Raw genomic sequence first — 19,023 nt, forward strand, 5'->3', positions numbered from 1 at the left:
TGTAGCACTTGAGCTGGATGCAATTGACTCTTTTGTAGGTTCAGGGTCCATCCGTGGGATCTGAGAAACTCCATCACCCTGTCTCTGTGGTTGACGGCTTGGGCCTGCGTAGAGGCTAGGATAATGAGGTCGTCCAAATAATGAAACACTCGGATGCCCTGCCAACGCAGGTGGGCTATAAGAGTGACCATGACCTTTGAAAACACCCTTGGTGCTGTGGAGAGGCCAAAGGGAAGACACCTGAATTGAAAGTGAGCGTCTCCCACCTTGAATCGGAGGAACCTTCTGTCTTCTCTGCAGACCGGAACATGGTGATAAGCATCCCTGATATCCAGTGAACACATCCAATCTCTTGGTGCAATTGCATTTTTGACCGAGTCTATGGATTCCATTCGGAACCTTTGGACCCTCAAGGCCCGATTGACACTGTTTAAGTCCAGAATCGGACGCCAAGCACCCGAATGCTTTTGTACTATAAAGAAAATCGAATAGTTTCCCTGTCCCCATTCCTTTTTTGGGACCTGGGAAATAACTCTCTGAGACTTTAGAGCTAGTAGACATGACCGGAGACTCCTTCTCTTTATTGGACAGGCTGGAAGAGGTGAAGGACGAAAGCATGGAGAAGGAAGATGTTTGAACTCCAACCTGTAACCTTCTCGAATAATGCTGAGAATCCACTTGTCTTCTATCGATTTCTCCCAGGCGGTTCGAAACAGTGTCAGTCTTGCCCCTACTGTTTGCCCCTGGGGAGCACCACCTTCAGAATTGTTTCCTAGGATTGCTGGAGGATCTACCTCTTGCCACCCTAAAGAATCCTGACTGTCCCCCTCTCCAGCTACCTGCTCTTGGATTGTTGCTTCTGGAACGAAAATTCTGTTGATCGTATGGGGGAGATCTAGATCTGAATGTGCCTCTGCCTCTGGCCGACTGTTTATTGGGGTATCTTCTCTTTCTTTTCTGAGGCATCAGCTGGCTTTTACCTCCTGAAGCCTTTGAAATTAAGTCTTCCAATTTCTTGCCGAAAAGTGTCTGACCCTGGAAGGGCAAGGAGCATAATGCGAATTTAGAGGCTGAGTCCGCTTCCCAGGATCTGAGCCACAGAGCTCTTCTAGCCGACACGGAAAGAGCCAGTGATCTGGAAGCCAAATGAATCTGATCAACAAGGGCGTTCATGAGGAATGAGGACCCCAGCTTGAGTTCCTTCAAACCCTCTATTATGTCAGTCCTATCGCGTCCTTCTTTGAGGGCTGCTTCTATGTTAGTTAGCCAAACTTCAAGAGCCTTGACTACTGACAGACTTGCCATTGCTGGTTTAAGGGATTCCCCTGCCACTAGAAAGGCTCTTTTCAGATCTGTTTCCAATCTCTTGTCCATGGAGTCCTTTAATGTTGCCTGGTCCTCGATAGGAAGAACAGTGTTCTTTGATAGGTTGAGGACTGGAGCATCCACCTTGGGGAGAGTAGATATGTCCTTCATATCTTCTTCCTTAAATGGATAGAGCTTATTGAATCGTGCTTGCGTCGAGCTCCTCTTAGACACTGATTCCCATTCCGATTTGACCAGCTCCAGTACTTCTTGATGTAGCGGGAAAACTTGCGCAGATCCCTTGGCCTTGGGAAGAAAAGAGGAAGAAGTTGCCTGTTCCTCTGATTGCAGAGCTAAGGAGGTTCTGACTGCCCTTATCAATGGCTGAACTAGGGCGAAGTCAAAGGCTGAATGCTGAGTCTCATCTTCCTGATCGGTATCTGATTCCAGCACTGAGCTTGTCCAGAAGTCCCCTTCCTCTTCCGGGGAAATGGAAACCCCTGAGGGTCCCCCCACGTTTTTGGAAGCTGCCTGCACTTCCTTGGCCACAGTTTCTTTTATCCAAGCAAGGATATCTGTACTGGCACCTGCTGACTGTCCTGCTGCCGCATTGAGGCATGACTGGCATAGTTTCTTGTCCGGCAGAGGTGCCTCTGAACATCCCAGGCATTGGGACTGCGTGGTCTGAACATTTTCCTCCCTGGGGATGGACTGTTCCTTTGATCTTTCTCTGGATCTGGAAGGCCTCATAGCACTGCCAGGATGAGAAGAGAGAGAGAGAGAAAGATTTAGAAGTCTTGGGAACTGCTTAACTAGCATCCCGCCTTAGACTGCTCACCCTCCATTAGTTTAGTGTCTAAAAAGAATATATATATATATATATTTTTTTTTTTTTTTTTTTTTTTTTTTTTTTTTACCTCAACCAGGGGTGTAGACTTTTCTGGGGATGGCGGCTGGAACAATACCAGGAACTGGGCAACCTACCAAAAAAGGAGGAGAAAAACAAAAAGATAAATGAAAATGCATTAAAAATGCATTAGCAGGCTCCTAGCCCAGTTCACAGGCTACTGCTCCCCTACCTACCGAGAAAAACTTAACCACGAGGCAGGAGCAGCGTGTGGTCAGCCGAGTTAGAAAGAGCTTATACGGACCGCTGCTTCCTGTCCCCTAATAAGGCCAAGGGCCCCGCCCCCCAGCCGGAGCCAATCGGCGCGGAGGCGCCTAGCATGGGACGAGAGAGAGAGAGAGACGATGCTCCCGACCCGGAACCATACCGCCGCTTGATCCGCAAATGTGACGTATGCGGAAGTTCCGGGTCCCACGCTCTCTCTCTTCTCTATCGGCAATAGACCTTGCCGAAAGCCGCAAAAAATGTTTCCCTGACTGCCGCCATCCCCCCTGTTCCCCAAAATACTCACAGAGTCCGGGTGAGGGAATGAGCCCCGAGCCGCCGGGCACCAACAGGGGCCGGTAAAGGCTAGGGAACAGGGGGACCACAGCGGACGGCTTCTCTATGGGAAAAAGAGAGAGAGAGAGGCCCTGCTGTCGGAGAAAAAGGCTAAACACCAGCCAAAAAACTCCGTCCCTGGGACGTACTACGACAGCCCCCTGCTACACCTCTGGAAAAAGAACAAACGAGCTCCTGCAAGGAGCTAGGAGAGAGACAAAAAGAACCCAAAAAAAGACGCCGGTGGGTGTTGGGGGTAAGTATTTATTAATTAATTAATGGGTGGGTTCTACAATTAGGAGAGGGAGGGACCTATCCCAGAACGTTGTTGACATGGAGAGGACTGGGGAAAGCAATGTTAGAAGTATAGAAGCTTCAACAAATTCTATTTAAAGGAAACATTTTAGGTACAGCTGACTGTGAGATGATCTACTCTTCTATATGTTACTGCTAAGCCTCCTGCCACATTCTTCCCAAAGTAATATTCATTTTTTTGTCATTCTTTAAGGTGTGGAAGAAATACAATGCACATTAGAAGATCGGAAAATCTTCATGCATGAGCTATCGGACATCAGTTTCAGGGAATGCAAATACAGATTGTCCACCATAGACTTTTTGATTATATTTTTATCTGGGGTGGCTGTTTCAATCACAGCCATTATATCAAGTTTTTTCTTGGCTACAACAGTACACTGCTTCCAAAGATGTGCTCCAAGCAAAGAAGATGAGGATGAAAATGGGGAATAAGAAATGCATTTCTATTATTTTGAATTTTTTTGGTTTTCAACTAATTGGATAGACCAAATGATATCACACTTACAGTATGTAACAGTATGAATTCTAGAAAAATAAAGGCAGGCAATAGTACAATCTGATGATTCAGAAACACAAGAGATCATCAAAAGGAAGCAATTTACATATGATTTGATAAAGAGACCCTTAAAGCCAAGAAAACATTATGGTCATTATTTATAATTGACATTGGGTGCGAGTTAGTATAAATGTCCTCCTCAAAGATGATTGAATTGCACATCTAAGCTGTTATTTTCATTCTATCTATCTATCTATCTATCTATCTATCTATCTATCTATCATCTATCATCTCTCTCTCAGAGCCGCCTCTTTCTTTCTCCTGAAAACTTCCTTGACTACTTGGTGGTCAGACTGGTGGGAAAATGACCAGCAGTTGGCGCTGTTGTAACAAAATCCATTCATATTAACTGTACATGTATCCCTTGATAATTTGGATTAAAAACAAAATAAATAATGAATGCAAATGACAAAGGTGCTCGTCAGATTTACATTCACTTAAAGTTTACTTATCCTTTAAATATCTAATTGCAGTGGCATCAATCACACCTAGAGACACTAAAATGTTATTCTTCTGATGCCAAAATGTCATGGATGCTCCTGTTGACTTGTTTCCTCCTGTGACCCATAAAAGCTTCTTGTTCAAGCATTCAGCAGCTTTTCCCCTTGATCTATCACTGCAATTTCCGTAAGCAAAATCCAACTCCCTGAGCAGCTGCCATTCCTTTAAAGCCCAATGGGAATTAGTAAACGAAGCAGATGAAGCGAGCAGATGCCCACGTCTTCTGGATTGTGAAAATGTAAAAACAAAAATGTTTTTCAATTATATGGAAAAACATATACTTGAGAAAAGATGTTGCTTTGATATGAATAAAGCAACATGGTAACGTTGTTGTGAAACTGTTACTTTACTGCAAACCTCCATGAAAATACAAACTGTGGATGTTAAACAAACCCCACACATCGATACATTTCGGCCTAAGGGTTTCCCCAGCGACGGAAAAATATATCTGGTGCACATCATGCTTCATAATATCCATGGCCTTTCGGATATCTTTTTTCTAGGCCTTAACCCCAAACCAAGGAGGTTCCTTTATTTTCTCATATTTCTTCCCCTTAGAAATGGTGTAATGAAGTTGGTTATGTGCTGGACAAATACCCCCAGACAATAAACTTTTTGTTTGCCCTGTATAAGGTTTATCCTGTGGTATTGCATGACTTTTCCATGCATATTTTAGTGGCACCAGAGCCTCCTGCATAACTACACATATTGGAAGAAGACTGTTTCTTATTTAGCTGATTCAGGAGCTCCGTACTTAGCCAAACTAGGTTTTGGGGGGAGCATAGAAGACTTAAGGTGGCCATACATGGATAGATCCGCTCGTTTGGCGATGTCGTCAAATGAGTGGATCTCCCTCCGATATGCCCACCTTGAGGTGGGCAATATCGGGCTGATCCATTCGTGGGCCCTAGGGCCCAACGATCGGATCCTAGCGTTCGCAAACGGGCGGTCGGATCGCGGGACCGCATCAACGAACAGATGCGCCCGCGATCCGACGGGATTTTTAATCCCATCCGATCGAGATCTGGCCGATTTTCTGGGGCCCCCATACACGGTCCAATAAGCTGCCGACTCGGTCTGTCGGCAGCTTTTATCGGCCCGTGTATGGCCACCTTTATTTGACGTATATCAGATATGGAAAGGAACAATGACTGAGTCTTCCATTCAATTTCTCCTGTATTTATAGTCAAATGTTGCAATGGAATGAACTTTCAAATGATGTTGTTGAAACGTATGTGAAATATTTAATATTTAACAGTGACAAATTTTTATTGGAATTTAAGTAAAGTGACTTGACTCTCTCCTGTGCCATGTGTAAAACATTTAGATGTCTATTTATAAACAAGGGCAATTTTTTACTATGTATTTTATTAATCTGCTGTCTTACAAATGTCTGACACAATGTCAATTTTGATTTTTTTTTTTTTTGCGCCCCTTACCATTCTTAAGTTAGTTTTGCAAATTTGTTGTACATACTGTATTTATAGGACATTATGAAATAAAATCATTGTTCATTATAGTTGAATTGTTTGGTGTCTGTGTGCAGGCTTAGGTTTGTAGAGCAAAAGAAACACTAGGTTGAAAACGCCTGTGGTCATTACATTTGCTCAAGGAGCAAGCTTGGATATTTCTGCGTATTGTTAGAAACGCTGGGGCATTTATTTACAGTGCACATATTTGCCCTAGGGCAGTAACTCATAGCAACCAGTCAAATTGTTGCATTTATTGTCTACCTACAGGGGATGAAAAAACCAATCACTGATTCAAATTCAGCCACTGTCGATAAAAGACAGAGGGGCAGATTTACTAAATGGCTAATTGTTGCCAGCGAAGTAACAGTTTTACACTTTGCACCACTTCGCCAGGCACAAATTCGTTACCACTACGCTAATTCGCTAAAATGTGAAGTTGCATCCTGGGTGCCGAACGCTGGCGACTTTTCACTAGTGATACTTCTTCAGTGCACAAATTTCACAGTGAAGATTTGCTAGCGTACGTTTATACCTAGTGAAAAGTCGCTAGTGACCTTATGCTTAGGTCAATTTGAATAGGGGGGTACATTAAAGTGTAGTATCACTAGTCCCCTTTCTTATGTCACTTTTTTTATGATTGTTTTCTATTCTATCTCAGAAATTGGAATGAATTAGTTCTTTCAATGGACTTTCTGGATTTTTCAGATTATGTAAATGTGAACATTATGTAAATAATATGAACTTGGAACACTTTATGGTGATTTTCACTAAGGGGCTTGATACTTGCCACTAATTACATAACTTCCAATCCGATTACTGATTTTTTGGATAATTGAATGGGAGGGTGGAGCATTATGTGGCGTTAAAAATTTACACTGAACTTGTTAAAAACACTGGAAAAAGGGTCCTTGTTGACTCAAAACATGTTGTGGAATATGGAATAAAAAGTAGCAACATAGTTCTGCAGTGATTGTGGCCTCCTTCATTCTGTGTGAATTACTAAATGCCATAATTCAGCCCAGCCATGTAGTATCTATTAGAGCTGATAACCAGCCACTACCTAGAAGTATTAAGCCTTAGACCCAGTTGACTGGTTTATGTGAGTGTGATGTACAGATATCACAGAACTTGCAATTGCCTGTATTCTCTGAAATTCATGTTTTTATTGTTGTTATTGCTTGGATACATGGTGCTGGATAGAACACAGGTGCTACACGAAATCACATGGTGTTATATGCAGAGGTGGGAGGCTGCTTATAAGAAGCAGAATGAAGACTTCTTGGCTCTTCAAAAACTCTTATCTCCACTGTTTTTCCTTTGCTTGTAAAAGACCAAAGTTTAAAGGAGGATCAGAAGGATAAAACAAAAAAATATTTCTTTCACCGAGTGACACTTGGGGGCATATTTATCAAGGGTCGAATTTCGAATTGAAAAAACTTCGAAATTCAAATTCAAAAAGACCAACCAATATTAAGTCAAAGTTTTTTTTTTTGGTACAATAGGTCAGTTTTCGATCGAATAGAACCGTATGAAGGAATAGCCATTCGGGTGAAAAACTTTGATTCAAATTCGAATGTGATAACTGACATATTTGACATCGATTGAAAACGGACCTGTTCGGCCAAAAAAAACCTTAAATTTAATTTCGCTTGGTCTTTTTGAATTTTGAAGTTTTTCAAATTTGAAATTCGACCCTTCATAAATCTGCCCCTGAATGTGATCTCTATTAGCAGTTATTGCTCAGCCAAGTAATTGCATTTATTATTGTGAAACTAGATGGCAAATGACCCCACTATTCATATGAACAAACAAGTACAAGGTCCTTGTAATTGTGTAATAAGAACTTATATAAGTCGAAGTGATTACCATTCAAGAGAATGGAGGGACACGTTGGAGCAACTGATCACGTTCCTGCCAAGCTGGAATTCATACAGGCAGCAAAATGTTTTAAATCAACCTGTGTGCCTAAGTCTGACTATCTGGTCAAAATAAAGTTTTGAGATCTTAACAGAGGTGGAAAACATATGTATTTAAACGTTATTTCAAAGGCTTTCACAGGATTTATCACATCAACAATTGAAACAACTGAACGGGTTCTAGAACTGCAGCGTTGGAGAGTCAGATCTTAAGCATTTTTAATATAACTAGCGATGCTTTCAATTGCAAGTTTCCCAGAAGGAAATGAAAGGTTCCCATTGTCAAAGAAACTCACAATCCCATGAAATCCATCTTTAACATGGTACCAGGTCACAGGAACTCCATTATCTTCAAGTCTCTTTTTATACAGCAGTCCATCATCACGCAGCACATCAAACTCGCATGTCAATATATAAGCTTGGGGTTGTAGTCGAATGATAGAATCCTCTGCAAGCAATGGGGAACATGCTGTCTCCAGAGCAGATTTGACTTCTTCAATAACTTCTTCAGCTTGCGAGGACATGACTCGGGGTTTGAAGCCTCGGACTTTAAATTCATCTGGAATATTTTCGGCACTTAACCACTTCCTGTACTTCATCTTTGTTTCAACGGGAATGTGGTCGCCATCCAACATCTCTTCAAGGCTGGACAGATCGTCACTTATATAATTCAACATATAGAAGGCAGCACGTTCTCTGTACAGAACTGGAACAGCCCGGTTCTGTTGATATGAAGGCAAATCAAAGTCAATCATCTGAACCGCTGGGTATATTAGCACCTGAGCCAATGGCTTTGGAAGGTCAGTCTTGTTCACAAGAGACTGACAAACTGCAGCGGTAAGATTACCCCCTGCACTGTCACCCGATATTATAACAGAAGAAGGGTCAACCCCAAATTCCTTTGCTGTTTTTAGGAAGTGAACTGTAGCATTGAGACAATCCTCGTATCCTGCAGGGTAACGGTGCTCTGGTGCCAAACGGTAACTATAAGAAAATAGATATAAATAGATATTAAAATTAAAGCACTAAATGAAGTGCATAATTGTGTTGCTGCAAAAATTCAAATAACATTTTCAGCTTTATATTGTAGGCTGTTGCAAGCGGCTCCTCTGATCCCATTTTTATTCTGTAACCCATGTGACATGTGTAAAAATATTGGAGATAACTTTCACTGGGGATGTTGCCCATAGCAACCAATCAGGCCAATGCTTTTTCCAACTTGTGGGCGGCTGTTTAAATCTAATTGATCAAGCATCTTTATGTCCAGGTATTGGGTCAAGCTTCACTTAAAAATATGGGTCACTCAGTGAAAATAAGCTAATTACTTGTGACTTCATGAGACCTCAAGCGGAGATATGTTTAAATCCTGACCTAATAAGATTCATGAGGCCTGGAGCTGAACTGACCACTGTGAAACTCGCTAAGAAGCTTATGAAACAAAATTCATGTCCAGGAGCGAGGAGGGTCTATGTAGGGTAGGGGGGTAGGGTTTTTTTTACTTAACGGTTGAATTCTCCTTTAACTATGCATATGTCTTGAAAGACTGGATAACTATTCAGCATTAGTGATGAGTGAATTTGTCCCATTTCGCTTCTCCAAAAAACTTCACGAAAGGCAAAAATTTTTTGCAAAACTATGACTATGGGCGACGTTTTTGTGGCAGCAAAATTTTTTTCTTCTGTGTGACATTACTTGGCTCACGTGTTCCATTTTTGTTGGCCGCAAAACTTACCACGTGGCAAATTTTTGCCACTATGGCTCAAGGGCCAAACGCTTACATTACGGGGCCGATTCACTAAGGGTCGAATATCGAGGGTTAATTAACCCTCGATATTCGACTAGGAATTAAAATCCTTCGACTTCGAATATCGAAGTCGAAGGATTTAGCGCAAATAGTGCGATCGTACGATCGAAGGATTATTCCTTCGATCGAACGATTAAATCCTTTGAATCGAACGATTCGAAGGATTTAAATCCAACGATCGAAGGAATATCCTTCGATCAAAAAAAGTAAGCCAAGCCTATGGGGACCTTCCCCATAGGCTAACATTGACTTCGGTAGCTTTTAGATGGCGAACTAGGGGGTCGAAGTTTTTGTTAAAGAGACAGTACTTCGACTATCGAATGGTCGAATAGTCGAACAATTTTTATTTCGAATAGTTCGATTCAAAGTCGTAGTCAAAGGTCGAAGTAGCCCATTCGATGGTCGAAGTAGCCCAAAAAAAACTTCGAAATTTGAAGTTTTTTACCTTCGAATCCTTCACTCGAAGTTAGTGAATCAGCCCCTAGATGTAGAAGTTATGAAAAAAACGGAGGGAGGACAGCATCAATGAGCCAATGCGGTTTTCGATTCATCAGAAAAATCAAGCCCACCAGATATCGATTGGGGAGGCCTGTCGGAGAGCCCCATACACTGGCAGATAAATTGCCAAATCAGTTTAAAGGACCCAAATCGGCAGTTTAAATCTGCCCATGTTTAGCCACCTCAACCCATGTCTTCTCTTTTCTCAGCTTTATATTGCTTCCCCCATGGCTTCACAGCAGCTTGTTTATATAAGCTAACGTAACATTTCTCAATTAAACACACCAGTAATACCAGTGCAAAACAACATTACATTATGTTTTCATGCAGCACCTTCATTTTTGGTGTTACTGTTCCTTTAATCAGGGCCTGAGAGTCCTGTCCTGATTTGAAACTTCTGATATCCAGACAGACTGAAGATTTTAAAACTTAACGGACGAGCTAGAGGCAGCATGTCTGTGACCTAAGGCTATGGATGCACCAAGTACAAATCCTCCCCTGTACAAAGGTACAATGCTTACCCATAAGTGCAGGTCCGGACTGAGAATTAAAATAGGCCCTGACATTTCAGGTTCACAGAGGCCCACTCAGCCCACACAGAGGCCCAAACAGCCCCCACCAGCCCACTAGATACTGACTTTCTATGGGACCTTATAGCCCCTCTGGCATTTGCCAGAACCCACAGATTGCCAGTCCGGGCCTGCATAAGAGGGTGGGGTTTTAAAGTGAATCAGGAGTGTGACAAGTGTGGATGGGGCAGGGTGCAAACAGTCAGGAATCTTGGAGTAAGTCATCTATTTTGTTAGACTGACTTACCCAACTGAGACAACAACGGTTTCTGTTTCTTTGGAGATGTAGCGACATAATTTATCATATGTATCTGTGAAGAGAAAAATACCCATGATTTCAAAATTGTAACTAAACCGAAAACTAGTTAAACATGGTAGCGGTCAATCTATCTAAAGTTACAGCCAATAAGCAAGCTATTTACTTTAATTCATAGGTGTCCATACTAAAGTCTGATTGGCCTCACAAGATTGCAATCCATATAAAGCCCACCAGGGCAGTTAATCATCTCACAGCAAAACTCAAGGGCTCATAAAGTAAAGAAGTACAAAAACTTGTGCTAGGTTTTGTTCCAGATGCCTTCAACTTCCATTAGCATGAGTGGGTGGGAGTTTGACGGTACACATCATCCATGTCCAATCCAAATAGTACAATATTATAGGTTCAACATACAATTGAAGCCCTGAGATGTGACGGCGGGTGCTCGCTAGCCCAAACACTGCTCTTTAATTTGTACATTTCAGTCAATTTGTTTTCTTACCGATGCTTCCAAACATCCAGCCTCCTCCATGGAAGAACATAACTCCTTTCCTTCCACCAGCAGACGGCAACCTCGGCTGATAGACTCTCACAGGCACATTTTCAAACTGCTGGTCTTTGATGAAGAGTTTTGGGTCCTCTCCCAGCTTCCCTACCATCAGTTGCTCCCTCACATAACGAGTAAAGTTAACTGGGTTGCATAATCCTAGGTTCTGAAATATCTTCCCCTGTTTAAACACAAAAATCGATGTATTACCCGGCAGAGTTACACCATCTTACATATGCACATTTTTAATGGGCATGCAAAGCCTTAAGCTGTTTCACTGAGCACACTTTGAGCGTGTGTCATGCCAGGGTGCCCTGCAAAGACATTATAATGTTATGGAGCTTAATTGTTCCCTGAACGCTTCACAGAGGTGCCACCACTGTGCTGCACAATACAGAGAAGATGGTAAGTCCCTTGTTTCTCTTTCTTCTGGGGCTCACCCCTTACTCATACATGCACATACACACTCTCACCTACACATACATTAAACACATGCCCCTAGACAGCTTATTGGTCTCTGCTGTTGCATACACAAGCCTAGCTTGCTAGATTCTATTTCCCTGTCATCATTACTATACAGCCTTCTTAGGCTATATATCTTGATCACTTTTGGGTTCAGTTTAGCCTTTATCCTATCTACCTACTGGCAGAAAACTGTTGGCAAATTACCAGCAATTATCTACCACAATAATGCAAGACAGAGATTCAGCCTTCTCAAAGCCTCCACCAAATAGGACACCTGGTGGGACTGGAATTCCAGCACTAGGTGAGTGGGTGTCCTGGAGTATATGTTACCTGTGTCACCTTGTCTAATCATGATAAGAAAACAAAAAGATAGACTTTAACAACGGAAGTTTGAAACTTCATAGAATGGTTCTGCTAAAGTACTTCTTATCAAAGCCGAGCAAACAGAAAAGATATCAAAACTAAGAGCTTTTATCTGCTGCTAATCCTGTTCCCAAGGCCGTCCAGTAGAGCAGACTAGCAAATCTCCCAGGTGCAAAATGGAAGCACATTTTATTGCACAATTGGCACCTGTATATTCAGCATGGTATGTGTTGACATAGGCATCATTACACTTGGTCACACATACATGACAGGGTTACAGTTATGTCTATATTGCTGTAGGTCTTGAACTCAGGGCCTTGCATTTTGGGTTCCCCTGGCATTGCATTTGTGCAGTGCCGCTCCTGCCATGAGGTAAGGTGAGTGGCCAGTTACAAAGGGCAGCAAAAAGCTGCCTCCTGTAACTTTACAATGACTTGCACATTTGCTATAAGTTCTGGGTCATTTGAGATCACTAGATCCAGAATGGCATTTTTTCTGGTAGGCTCCTCAACAACCTGTGCCATAAAATTGTCATGCAACAAGCTTATAAATTTGTTCCCATTAACTGATCTGGCAGTACCGTTGTTCCAGTCAGTAATTAACATCCCCCATTATCATTACTTTACCTAAACTAGCAGCCTTTTCTATTTGCATCAGGAGCTTAGCCTCCTCCTCGTCACTTACATTAGGGGGTCTATAGCATACGCCTACAATTAATTTGCTGGACAAACAGACATACCCCTCCTCCTTTTCTATTGCCTCTGTCCCTCCGAAACAAAGTATAGCCACTGATATTTACTGCCCAGTCATGCGACTCATTCAGCCATGTTTCGGCCACACCAATCACATCATATTTTCCTTCCATCACCAGCAGCTCCAGCTCTCCCATTTTACCAGTCAGACTCCTTGCATTTGCAAACATACATTTAATACAGGTACTATACTGAACATATGACATGTGGTGATCCCTATGCTTAACAATACCCCCAGCCAAATCTCCTCCCCCATTTCCCCTTTCTTGGCCCACTAACTCATCTAACCTGTTTTCCACTGAATCTTTTACTGAACCCTCCCCCCCACGCCTAGTTTAAAATCTCCTCCAACTATCTAGCCATCTTCTCTCCCAAAATAGCAGCCCAGTTCTTCAAAAACCCCATACCCTCCTCCCTACACCAATATCTCAGCCACGCATTAATCTCCCCACGCTCCCGCTGTCTTCTTAACGTTGCTCGTGGCTCAGGTAATATATCTGAGAAAATTGCCTTGGTAGTCCTCCCCCTCAACTTTGAGCCTAGTTTTTTAAAATCGTTCTTGAGGACTTCACCAGCTCCTCTAACTTTGTCATTGACCGCTGGGTCTTCCCCAGCCCCTCCCAATAATCTGTCCACTCGTTCCACCACATGCCGAACCCTAGCACCTATCGCCTGATAATGGGTGACTGTCACTGCTATTTGTCAGAAAACTTTCATACGATTGCTGTCACAGGCAGAATATCATTCTTTTACTAATTTATTTAATCTGAACGGTTAGTGGCAGGTTGGAAGATTACAACATCCGATAGTACATCAAGGCTAAAATCTACACGTCTATGGCCATCTTAAGTGCAGCAATATCCCTTAAACCTTGCCTGTACTTTGGAAATCTTAACCCCTTGTGTGGTTCACTGTGGACTCTAACTTGATCTATCCTGCCTTTGGCTTGTTTGGCATAATTACCTTGCCTAGACCTCTATTTGTCCACAAAGGTCCGGGCCCAAGGTGGCATAATTTCAGGGGCAGCATGGCACCTACAGCATTTTGGATTATTCTTTAAATCACTGGCACGCTTATTCTCCAGTGCCATGGTGATAAGGAGGGATGATTGTGCATGCACGATTGGGGGGAAGTCTAGTGAGAGACTATGCAAATATCAGTTCTGCCTCTGTCTCAGATTTGCTTGCTCCTTGGTCCTTGCTCCAAATACTATGACAAATTGCCCCTAAGACACAGCTGTGGCCCCAGTTATGTGCGCGTGCAATGCTGACACCAGACCCTGATCTCTTTTGCCTAGCCTGAGTGATACAGAGTTGTCTCTTCTCTGAAGAACCTTCTGTCCCTCACCCCTGGCTTGTTCCTAAACCATTTTTCCTTATTTCTTATGATACAGATTTTTTGTGTCTGACTACGGCCTGTTCATCTTAATTGGGATGTTGTTTAGCCTGCTTCTGACTTAATCCCTGCTTTGCAGATTCGGATATACACTCCTAGTTACAAAAGTTCTACTCGGAGAATGTCTTCCCTACTGATAGTCAGGCACCATTTCTGCAACTACTCCACTAGCACAGTTCTACACTAACTTTAGGCACTGTTGGGGAGGGGCAGGAGAGGCTATGTACCCAAAATTCCAGCTCCATATATTAAGGTGACACACAAACTGACACAATCACATCACAAGAAATATTTCAGACTGGTAAAATAGATCATGTGCTCTACCCAAAATCTTCCTTCTTCTGGGAAACTGGTAACAAAGAGGAGACAGAACCTTAGAGGGGCTCAAATGTAGGGAGTTCAGTGGACCACAAGTAATGTGCAGCATCATTATATGTAAGAGGTCACTTCCCTGGTGTACAGGTAAATATGTATTTATTTTTGCCTTCCTTCTCCTTTAATCAAAGAGAGATGATGGAGCTATGCATGTGCTTTCATATGGTATGCAAGCCCCTTTAAAAAGAAAAACCTTATGCAAATGGTTTGGGGTTTGGGGTCTTATTTCATTCCAGTCTAGACACTATCGGCAAGGAGTTTGTATGTTCTCCCTGTGTCTGGTTTCCTTCCATTCTCCAATGCCTGTAGCTTTCGTCGATCTACTGAAGTCTTTCATCAAGCAAATAATCCTCTACCCACCCGGATTGTTGGATTATCTATTCTATTGGAATGGCTCCCCAACTGGCCATGCATGTGCAGATATTCAGCCAGTTAAAATCCCCCATACTGCAGCCCAATATGGGCCCACCTCATATGCTCTCTCCTGCCAAATGCAAAACACACAAAGGATCAACAAGAAGAGAAAAGGATCTGCTGATGCAACAAGAATTGACCAACATGGTGTATCAGCAGATCAGATTTTCTAACCTGCCTGTTCTGAACATGGATATCAGTCAGGATTGGTGGGGCACCAGTCAATACATGTATAGGTATGTGGCCTGTTATCCAGAGTGTTGGGAGTTTTTAGTCCCACTAGCAACTATATGAAAACTGGAAAGGTCAAACTGTCCATCTGTTATCACTTATCATTTTATTGAATAAAAAGTGACACACAGAGCATTGACAGACGAACATTACTGTAAAAAACCTTGCAAGTGATTTTTGTTCAGATATCTAACTTTTCCCACTCTCACTGCCTCATCATAATAAAAGTGAAGTTGCTGCTTTAAAGTGGTTGTTCATCTATAAAGTGGACCTGCCACCCAGGCACAAATAGCTGTATAATAAAATTAAATTAAACATACAATTTCTATTTTTTAGTAAAGCATTCATAGCTGTTGTAAGCTCGTTTAAAAAGCTCAACTGTCAATCAAATACTGTCTGCCCCTCCTCTATACCCCGCATTCCCCCGTTCTCTTCACTTTTTAATTGAGTAGACAGTGAATGGGGATGGACATCAGGTCCCCCATTCTGGTGCACAAACAAGATTCTGAGATGATGCAAGGCTTGTCTTAATAACAGTGTCCACAAAATGGCTGCTGCCTGCTTGCTATAATTATGAATTCCCAGACTGAAGGAAGCAAGATTCAAATAATTTATATAGTAATTAAAGTTCATTTTGCTTGACTAATGTGATAAAATGGGATTTTGAATATTTTTTTAGGTGACAGGTCGCCTTTAATTTAATTATTAGTATGTTAAGCCGTTCTTAGCAACTTTTTAATTGATTTTAATTTTTTAATAGATTTTTTTTGAAGCTTTTCAATTTTTTTGCCTACCTCTTCTGATTCTTTCCAGCTTTCAAATTGGAGTCACTGACCCCATTAGCCAAAAACTACAATTTTATTGTTATAGTTTTAGTTCATCACCTATTTTTCTATCCAGTCCTCTCCTCTCCTACCTGGCAATCTGTGGGTTCTGGCACTCCTATTCAACTCCCAGTCTCTCATTCATACCACTGCTTGATTTGTAGGGTAATTTGGACCCTAGCAACAAGAACTCGAGAGCTGCTGAACAAAAAACTAAAAAATCCAAAAAAAAACAACAGGTAATAAAAAATTAAAACCAATTTCAATTTGTCGCAGAATATCACATTCTACATCACACTAAGGGGCTGATTCACTAAGGGTCGAATATCGAGGGTTAATTAACCCTCGATATTCAACTAGGAATTAAAATCCTTCGACTTCGAATATCGAAGTCGAAGGATTTAGCACAAATACTGCGATCGTACGATCGAAGGATTATTCCTTCGATCGAAAGATTAAATCCTTCGAATCGCACGATTCAAAGGATTTTAATCCAACGATCGAAGGAATATTCTTCGATCAAAAAAACTTAGGAAAGCCTATGGGGACCTTCCCCATAGGCTAACATTGACTTCAGTAGCTTTTAGCTGCCGAAATAGGGGGTCGAAGTTTTTTTTAAAGAGACAGTACTTCGACTATCGAATGGTCGAATGGTCGAATAGTCAAACGATTTTTAGTTCGAATCCTTCGATTCGAAGTCGTAGTCGTAGTCAAAGGTCGAAGTAGCCCATTCGATGGTCGAAGTAGCCTAAAAAATACTTTGAAGTTTTTTTACTTAGAATCCTTCACTCGAATTTAGTGAATCGGCCCCTAAAAGTTTATTTAAAGGTGAAGAAGCCCTGTAAGCACATTTCAGCAGAAGAATACCAGCAGTGGTTAATTCATGTGATAAATATAAGCAAGAAGAAAAGAAAACCTACAGGAACAAAAGGTTAACATGAAAGTATAGAGGCGTAGACAAGCAATTGAAGTGTAACGTGTAATTCTAATCAGCATTCACTTTCACGTGTATTTAAACTATGCTTTTAACCAACGTAAATGCTCAGCAAATAAACATGGGGAAATATGTTTGCATGTGAATGTTCGAGGGGAAAGACAATTTACGAGACAGCAATGAAAAAACAGCGAACCATTTTAAAGACACCGACTCCCTGTGCTCGCGAGGTGTTAAGCAAAAGTACTTACCAAAATAGCAATGCTGATCATCATGATATGGATTACACGAAGCTTCCCAGGGCATGCTACCCCTGGGGGGATTTTTGAGTTGGATAATTCAAAATAAATGACTCCCACAAATATTAATATACAAAGGGAACAGATAACTGCAAGAAAAAGCACCAGCAAAGGAAAAGCTAACCCCATTTTGTCACGCTGCACAGCTCTTTTGACTTTCAGCTGACTGCACCAGTTCTTCCTGATTCTTCCTATGGATAATTGACACCTTGGTGGGAGTGCCAAGTGCACAGATAACACACCCTCTTGACTATATTGTTTGTTCTGATAACAATTGCTAAGTGCCAGGCTGTAGATATGGCCTCTGTATGTTTTACAGATTTGACCTTACATAAATTTATTAGTGAGCACAACTAGGTGAATAAGCTTGCACCCTTTAAAGGCTGGAACTACATAATGAGAATGAGAGGAAGCGCAGGCTTCACTTTGGATTAGGGATGCACCGAATCCAGGATTCGGTTCAGGATTTGGCCGAATCCTTCTGCCTGGCCAAACCGAATCCGAATCCTAATTTGCATATGCAAATTAGGGGACGGGGAGGGAATTCACGTGACTTTTTTCACAAAACAAGGAAGTAAAAAATTTTCCCCTTCCCACCCCTAATTTTCATATGCAAATTAGGATTCGGATTCGGTTCGGTATTCGGCCGAATCTTTCACAAAGGATTCGGGGGTTCGGCCGAATCCAAAATAGTGGATTTGGTGCATCCCTACTTTGGATTCACCAAATCTAATGTAAGTAATACAAATGTCGCATTTACAAACTGATTGCAACGTGCAGCGTTTGTCATGTCGGATGCAATCAGTTTATAGGTGCGACATTTGTATTACTTAGATTAGATTCAGCGAATCCGACGTGATGTTTACAATTCCTCTCATTGCGTCGGATTGGAAGGACACGCACCATGTAGTTCCAGCTTTAAACTCCATACACATAATAGGGTTTGTACCCTAATTGCTTTCTATCAAGCACCAATGCAACTATCACAATTACAGTGAATTTAGCCTATGCTATGGCTGCCACCCCATTACCTTAATGCCAACAACTTATTGAATCCACAATTAGGCTAATTAGCAATTCATTTCAATGAATGCTGCAAACTGAATTTATTTATGTGCAGCCATTCCTCATGCATATAAATGCATAGACTGAAACCTATGGATCCAAAATTACTCTCTCTGTAAAATCCTTATAATACCATCCTGTTTCAATAATGTATTTTCTACAATCTCCAACCCCTAAAAAAATAAATGTATTACATTCATGATTTTGAAGGAAATTATATTGCAAATGGGTGTTTTTTCTCTCTTAGGAAAAGACATGATGCTAAGAATATCATTTTCATGTGCCAATATTCTACGTTTAAAAGGCCTTTTAGTTTTCCACACATATTGGTAGCCACAACTAAAACTTGCCACATAAATGACATTCCCTGCTGCGGGATTGTTTATATTTGTAAGACACTGTACATTAAAGGGATTCTCTCATGGGAAAAACAAGATTCATCAGAAGAAGGAAAGCTACAGAAGCAGTTTATTGCCAATAGATTAGCCACAATAGTGCAAGCTATAACACTATATTTATTCTGTAGAATGTTTTACCATACCTGAGTAAACAGCTCTAGAATCTCTCTCTCTGTTTAGGATAGCAGCTGCCATATTAGCTTGGTGTGTCAACTGAGTCTGTATAGACCAAATCAGCAGCTTAAAAGATAACTAAGCCCCCCAATAAGAAAAGCCCCTACCTACCACCCTAGATAGTCCCCCTTCCTTCTCCCCCCCGCAT

General features: G+C 41.7%; 1 protein-coding gene across 1 annotated transcript; it reads right to left on the reverse strand.

Moving 5' to 3' along the window:
- Positions 1 to 7,606: 7,606 nt before the first annotated feature.
- Positions 7,607 to 17,406, reverse strand: aadacl4.S (arylacetamide deacetylase-like 4 S homeolog). Its single transcript, NM_001095048.2, is given in 4 exon segments — positions 7,607 to 8,496; positions 10,631 to 10,694; positions 11,142 to 11,367; positions 17,191 to 17,406. Coding segments are annotated over 4 exon segments (1,242 nt in total). The 5' UTR covers positions 17,368 to 17,406; the 3' UTR covers positions 7,607 to 7,721.
- Between the last annotated feature and the right edge of the window lie 1,617 nt (positions 17,407 to 19,023).

Source organism: Xenopus laevis, chromosome 7S (genome assembly GCF_017654675.1).
Source record: "Xenopus laevis strain J_2021 chromosome 7S, Xenopus_laevis_v10.1, whole genome shotgun sequence".
Classification (NCBI taxonomy): Eukaryota; Metazoa; Chordata; class Amphibia; order Anura; family Pipidae; genus Xenopus; species Xenopus laevis.